The sequence below is a fragment of the Pogona vitticeps genome, chromosome 5 (assembly GCF_051106095.1).
Source record: "Pogona vitticeps strain Pit_001003342236 chromosome 5, PviZW2.1, whole genome shotgun sequence".
NCBI classification, from domain to species: domain Eukaryota; kingdom Metazoa; phylum Chordata; class Lepidosauria; order Squamata; family Agamidae; genus Pogona; species Pogona vitticeps.
Window position 1 is genome coordinate 41,025,950 of NC_135787.1, and position 7,856 is coordinate 41,033,805.

At 38.9% G+C, this 7,856-nt stretch overlaps 1 protein-coding gene across 7 annotated transcripts in view; it reads left to right on the forward strand.

Annotated features, from left to right (window-relative positions):
• Positions 1 to 2,608, forward strand: part of GAB1 (GRB2 associated binding protein 1) — a 112,996-nt gene extending 110,388 nt beyond the window's left edge. For all 7 annotated transcript variants that reach the window (XM_073001614.2, XM_073001615.2, XM_020783048.3 and 4 more), the window contains one exon: positions 874 to 2,608. In XM_073001614.2, the coding sequence (XP_072857715.2) occupies positions 874 to 1,032 (159 nt within the window). In that variant the 3' untranslated portion in view covers positions 1,033 to 2,608. The remainder of the gene's footprint in view (positions 1 to 873) is intronic.
• The last annotated feature ends 5,248 nt before the right edge of the window (positions 2,609 to 7,856 follow it).

A 7,856-nucleotide genomic window follows, 5' to 3' on the forward strand; every position in this document is an offset into this window, starting at 1 on the left:
TAAAATAGCCTTAGGAGCTAAATGCTCTTCACGCTCAACTGTAATGATTAAATTGAGCTCCTGCCAATAAATCAATTTAACTATTATCTGATTAATGTACCAGTTAAATCCTGCTGCCAATAATTGGTGATATTCACAGGATGGAAAACTATGAAATTGTAAATGTCACTTGTTGCCATTAGATTTTTAAGCTCACAGCTTTTCTTGCAGTGGACTTCTCACTGTATTGCCATTTAGGATAAGACACCACTTTTAGCATGACTGTTAAAAAATTTAAATGATAGTTTACTTCCTTTTTCCCACATAAACTTGAATCCAGAACTGGTCTGCCCAGGATTTAACTCGTGGGATGCTTCAGATGAAGAATGGGTGGGGAGATTTGCCTGTTCTTCCTCCCTGCCCCATGGCAGCTCGTCCGCCACCCAAATATTTGCTCTGAAGAGTTGCAAAAACCTTGAGAGACTGTGGGAGTTGATATGACAGGTAGAGGGCATTTGGTGATATTTGCTTCTCTCAGTGGGAGCTTCTGCTGGATCCTAGTGTCAAACTTAAGAGAATATGCATCTCATTCAGTTAGCCAAAATATGATTTCCACAGAAAAAAATCTCTCAGGGACCAGGCTTTCAAATTAAACCTGTGTTTGCCTTCCAGTAACCAGTTACAACACAAAGCACTTTAGATGGAAAACACAACACTGAGGAAAGATTAAACAGCCATCTTTCACATCTGGGATATACATCTTCTAAAAACATACTAAGTGTATTGTGTAGTATGGTCTTTAGTCTCTTCTAGAAGGGAACATTCCGGAGCCAACCTGCAGGCATTTATTAGCTTACCTCTTTTCCCCTCCTTTCTTCTGCATTTCTTTTCCAGAAAAAGAGCAGTGGTTCAGGCAACAATGTGGCCGATGAAAGAGTTGATTACGTGGTGGTTGACCAACAGAAAACCTTAGCACTGAAGAGTACGCGGGAAGCTTGGACTGATGGCAGGCAATCCACAGAATCTGAAACACCAACAAAAAGTGTGAAATGAAAAGAAAAAATCCTCTCCTCATCCCATTGAAATGTTTATAAAAGCAGCTGCAATTAAGTGACAGAAGAATACTGGACATTTCTTCAGTGATTTTTTCCTTGAAATATATAATAATCAAAATGGCAACAGTGTGAGATAAAACAGTAGCCTGTGGCATCTGGGTTAATTGATACAATGTAAAATAATGTGTAAAATAGTATTGCTTAGGTCTCAGAAAACATTTTGGCCTGAAGTTAACATGTTTGTAGTATTACAGTGTTTTATGCACTTTTCCCTTTTGGTTCAGCTTTCCTTAGCTAATGTACATTTAACACTCCCCTACTCCCACACTGCTCGGTAACATTCTAGGAAGTAAGCTACTTGTATGATATTAAAACTAAGGTCTGAAGTGCATTTTAATAGCTCAAAATGAATTAGCAAGAAATAGTTTCACAATTTTAATCTACTTGAATTGTTAAGAAATGATTTGTTAAATACCTATGTTTTATATTTAATACATGAAAAGAATATTTGGAAGTCTACAGGTTACCTTCCTAACATAAATGGCTGTGACTTAGTAATTATAGACTATTGGTTTTAGGATCTATCTGTCTTTTATGTGATAGCACACTAATAGAGAAGCTTCTGTTGTATTTTCAGTGGTGATAGTGTCCATTGTTCAGTGAGCAAAGATTCTGCAGGAAGGGATCTTAGCACTGAAGAATTAAACACCGCATAATCCTGTTCACCACTTAATTTGTGCAGTAATGAGTGATCAGAACACTTTATTTGCAACCAATAACTTTTACAGAAGGTAGAATCTCTAACATCAGGTACGTATCCTAGCACTGTGGTGCTAACACACTTATCAGGTTCAAACAATACGTTTTGGTTTTCTACTGCTACCAAGCCTTAGTATTGGTTTTTAGTATGAAAATTAATGAGACAGTTTGACATTCACTGTTTGTAGTACTAGAAGATACTGTGATATTTTTGTTTTCAAATTAGATTGCAATTCAGGTGGAAATGACACCGTAGTGCTTTTAAAATGATCCTTATTATGCCTAATTTTCTGCTTGGCCTTATGTTTAAATTCCTATGCAACTGGTGTCTTTTAACATTTTTTAAAAAGAGTTGCTATGTCTTTTTAAAAAACAAGCCTTTCCCCAGGTACAGAATCCATATCGAATATTTCTATTTCATGATTCATTGTCCCTCCCCAAACAATAATGCTTCCAAAATTAGAAGATGAATTCAAGTGTGAGGGGAAAGTAGTTCTCTGTAAAGGATACCTTAATACAATCAATAATCATGTTACTGTGGAAGGATCTACTAATTCATTCCTACATGGTTACATTCAAGTAAATGGGCTATTTGTCATACCTCTGAAATAGCGAATGAAATTAGAGATGCTGGCCTTAATATAGTGCCTAATTTACCATTTTACCACCCACTCCCTATTCAACTCTATGTAAATTGTTTTTATTCCTAACAAGGTTTCTTTTTAAATTAGAACTATTTTGATGTCTTGAATGTTTTTTTAACTAAACACATTGTGTTTTGAGATGAATTTTGAATAAATTCAAATTGTTCTGTTTTTAATGTGTGCTGGGTTTTTTTTAATTAAACCCACAAAACAGTAATGCATTTGCAAAACTCTTGAACTGCCAAGCACTGATGTCCATTTGTAGGTAGCTGTTTTAAGGCTGGCTAGTTATTATACAGTAGGACCCTTTATCCATGGGATCAGTATCTGCTGATTCACTTATCTACAGTCTGAAAATATTAAAAATAATAAAAGAAAAATCCCCCAAATAATAATTTTTAATGATGAAGTTACCAGAACTGGCCACTAGAGAGAGACAGAGACTATGCTCATATAGCGTACACTATTTAAAAAGTGTTCTGTATTTTCCAGCATCCATGGGAAAGCCTTGAAACCGATCCCTCATGAATACAGGGATCCCTAAAGTACTGTATACTATAATATATATATCATGTTACTATGTTAAATACCATAGCATTATTCTAGCCACTGAAACCTATGGATTAGATCCAGATTTGGTTGCACACTGTTGGGCTTGAGCATCATGGAGGATGTCTGATTTGTCCGAGTTTTCACTTGTTCCCCATTCCTCTGTCTACCATACAGCTCCATGCTAGTACCATGTACCTAAATCTGTGTTCTAATGTTGTATCAATTTGATTTCCCATTACTAGGGTGAATTCCCCACTGGTAAAGACTTTGCCTCATTTTCCTCACCAATTTCATGCTTAAATGTAGAGGAGCTACTTATTCCTTGAAGAAATGTATATGGCCAGTGGTAGCTGGTGTCCCGCTGGGGTTGGTGAAGCAGCGCAGCAGCGAAGGGTGGGAGGAACTCAGGAGGAACAGCAAGCTGCTGTCTGCTGCTTCCCTCTCTCACACTGCCACCGATTGCATGGCTGGGACTCTGGCAGGAAAGAAACACAGGGAAGGCCCAAACCTCCATATACTGATAAGTAAGCATGCGGGCAGGAGTGTGCTGGCTGAGCCTGATGTGGGTAGCACCCTCTTTGCCCTGATGGCCTTGCCACCCTGTTCAGTGCAGTCTAGTGCTGTAATTCAGATTGGTGCACACATGTGTATTCATGCACTGAGGTATTCCCATACTTCTCCCCCCTCCTCCATCCTTCTTATAGCATCCAGGAGTTTCAAAGGCTGCCTTTATGCTGGAGGTGGGCAACTTATATTCTTAGATTGTAACTCTCACTGTCCCTCTCCATTGACTTTATGAGCTAGGAGATCTCTGGTTGCAGAGCCAGAGGATGGGAGTTCAATTCCTCACTGTGCATCCCAAGACAACAGCCAGCCTGTGTGGCCTTGGGCAAGCTGCACAATCCCAGAACATGGCTGAAAGAAGGGAATGGTAAATTGCTTCTGAGTCCTCTCCACCTAGAAAACCCTGGAAAGAGTTGCTATAAGTCAGAATTGACTTAAGAGCATACAACTATTTTTATTTAGAGATGAGGTGCAGTCTAACAATATATGGAAAGCCACATTTACCTGTGTTCTTTGATATGTAGAGTGTCAAGTCCACTGTTTCAGAGGTGTAGGAAGACTAATTAATCTCTTCCATGTGTTAAGAGGCAGAATTGATCATATATCCCATTTTTTATCAGTTTAGAATTTCTCTGTGCCCTGTTTGGACCTTTTTGGCCCTGTTTTGGGGGTGCTGCTTTGGGGGTGGGACTTGATGGAAGGGTCGCTTTAAAAGGGTCCTTTTTAAGATTGTACCCTGGAAGCAACCCTTTCTAGCACAATCCAGTGCGATTTGTATGTCACTGACTGCACCCTGACTCAGTGTTCAACTCTACTGAAGCAGAAATTTCCATTGACATCAGTATTTAATATGTACTTCTGCGACTGTTTACAAATTTTTGCACCTGAACTGTGGAGAAGGCTAATAAGATGCTGGGGACATGGGACAGACCTAAACCACAGCCCATATGTCATATCACATTTGGGAGGCACTCAGACCTTTGTATGATACAGTGGTGCCTCGCTAGATGATGATAATCCGTTCCACTGAAATCGCTGTTTAGCGAAATCATAGTCTAGCGAAAAGCATTTCCCTATTGGAATGCATTGAAACCTGTTTAAGGCATTCCAATGGGGAAGAATCGTCATTATCTAGCGAAGATCGACCATAGGAAAGCCGCTTTGCGAACCGCCAATCAGCTGTTTAAATAGCTGTCTTCCGAAGCTTAAGTCCCAAAAACACCCGTTTTGCGAGCACGAAGGGAGCTGTCAAAATTGCTGTCTAGCGAAAATTGGTTTGCGAAGCAGGGACCAAACATTGTCCAGCGGAATTCCCCCATAGGAATCACTGTTTTGCGAATCGCTATAGCGATCGCAAAAAGTCAATGTCTAGTGAAAAAACTGTCATGCGAGGTAACTGTCTAGCGAGGCACCACTGTAAATGCAAAGATCTGAAGCAGAGTCTGCAAACACGTTCAGTTCAGTGTGCTGATCGTGTGCTGATCGGTGTATTGATCATGCACTTGATGAGGCTGGCCTTCCGGTCATGAGAGCCCTGCAGGCATGTTCAGTTGAACATATTTATAGGCTCTGCTTCAGAACTTGCATGAAGCTCTGAGCAACTTCTGGTTGAAGAAAGGGCACAGGTTTTGGAGATTAGTTTATTTCCTGTTCTCCATACTGGAACTATATAATTGGTTCCAAAATTGTTTTCTACATTTTACTGCTCCAGATGCTTTGTCCCCATGTGCTAAATGATATAAAAGCATTTTAATTATTCAAATACCTATGAACTGTCAATGCAGAAAATGCAGAAATGCGCTTGCTAGTGTACTCCCACTTAATTTTATATTTTATCATATGTTGCGTTTGTAATGGTGACATAAACTGTTGATGTAGTTCCATAAAAATGGCTTGTGAAGTGACTAATTGTTTTACCATTTTAAACACTGGATTTCAGGTATTCCCTCTGAGTAAATTAAAGGCCAGGAGTCTGGTTTTCCCACTGCATTACGAGAGTTACAGCTATTATTTCTCCAGGCTTTAACATTAATGTTGTAAACACAAAATTGTACAGAAACCAGGGAGATTTTGGCCTCTGTTTTTTGACTGGCAAATCTAAATAAAATGTGGTTGATCCTCCCCACCCCTATGCAATGGAGTTGTATCATCAAAAGATGCACAGTAAACCTTATAATAATTATCCTGTTCCATGAAAAGACCTAATTGTCAAAATGGTTATTTTTCTTTCTTTATTGAAGCAGCCCTCTGGTTAACTCCATCAGATCCTGACCAACACAACACTTCTTCCATTGAAAAAAAATTAAGCAGGAGGGAAAAAACTAGAATGCATTTTTTCTTCATAAATGTTTAGCCATTTATTTATTCCACTTTTATGCTGCCTTTCACCCAGAAACAGGATTCAAGACACCTGACAGATCATTAAAAGAAACAGAAATTAAAACATGTGTTAGAAAATTATTAAACATGACAATACTAAAGTCATCCTGTAAAATAAACATCAAGTATAAAAGCATTAAGAACACATTGAAAATGAAAATTAATCTTGTAGATTGGTACATAGAAATGTGTTTAGTGATTAATGATAAACTAACATATGAAATTAAAATAAGAAGGGGAATGACAAAATATAATGATTTAAAAGAGGTATGGAATTTATATTTGAATTACTGTATGTCTTTGTGAAAGGGAAAGGTCATAAGCCGGCAGAAGAATGAATGTATTTTTGGAGTGGAATGGGGTGAAAAGGGATTAAAAGGATATTTCTGATCACCTAGTCCCAAGGGTAAGGGTGGCACAGGAGGGAAATTACAGGTGTATTGCATTGTATGTATACACATTTTATGTTAGTGTTGTTATTAACTTTCTTTAATAATTTTTTTAAAAAAATAACACATTGAAAGGGATATGATGGCAGCAAGCGTAAGGCAACTAGCTATGTTAGATACTGCATTAAATATCAAAAGCCTGTCTGACTAAATCATTTTCAATTGTCACCAAAAAGAGGAGAAAGGGGACAGCTTAGTCTAGCTGAAGAGAAAACAGAAGCTGAAGAAAGAGAATGCTAGAAAAGCCAGAAAATGTGGTGAAAATAAGAGTTCTATTGAATTAGACATATTTAAGCTGCTGCAGTTGTTTCAAGGAGCTGTTGGCACATTATAGCCATGGTGGAGAATCTCATTACATTAACCTATGTCACTTTTCCTTAAAACTGGTGTGCTAAGACCAGACTTTGACTGAGGAAGCTGCATTCTACTCAGCTAGTCTCTTGCTCCATCTAGCCCCAGAATAGTCAACACTGATTGGCAGCTATCTACCAGGCTTTCAGGCAAGAATCCCTCAAAACACAGATGGGTCAAATACTGTTGCTTCTCAGGAAAAGACTAAGGTCATGCAACTCCCGTTTTTGATTATTTAGGGATTTGATTCTGTTCTGCCACTAGTTCTTCACCTGTCTTAGATCAGGAAAGATCTCAGTCCCTCTGCTCCTGCCTCTTCTTCCTTCTGTTCTTTTATTCTGTTTTCTTTGTACGTAAGTGCATCTGGAGGTATACTCCCCTTTAATTGCCCCCCCCCCCCGCTGTCTACTTCCCCTCTTTTCTTGGTTAATGGGTTCAGCAGGGAAAGCAACAGGCAGATGGCCGACCTTGCCACTCCTGGCTTTGGGACTAGAAATCACAGCAGCAATTGTGCTTTAAAGAGCACAATTCCTTGGGTCTCAAAGACTTCCCGAGGGCAAACGGGATCTTTAAGGATCTCCGGAATGTGTGGTGGGTGAATACAATTTTTTTAAATTCCCCCAAATGGATACAATTGATGGCATCATTTCAGTTGTACCATGCAGAGTTGCGTAACAAGATTCCAGCCATTAAATCAAAACTGCATGGAAACAAGCACCGTAGATTTAGGTTACATCATTTGTGTTGATTACAAAAGAATGTATATACTGTAGATTGTTACCCCAAATCCAAACAAAGCTCCAAGGAAAAGAACTGAATATCAAATGAGTCTTAAGTCATTACTACATTTCAAATGCCACATTCACACAATTTGCAACTTGTGTCTACTAACTCAGTGGTTTTCAAACCGGTCCCCAGATGTTCTTGGACTGCAATTCCCATAAGCCTTCACCACTTGCTGTGTTGGCCAGGATTTCTGGGAGCTGCTGTTCAAGACCATCTGGAGACCCACGTTTGAGAACTACTGTACTAAATAACCACTATCTCTGGAGCCATGTATAAATGTTTGCCATGTAGTCTGTTACATTTGAGGAAGTGGACTTGACCCATGAAAGTTAACATTA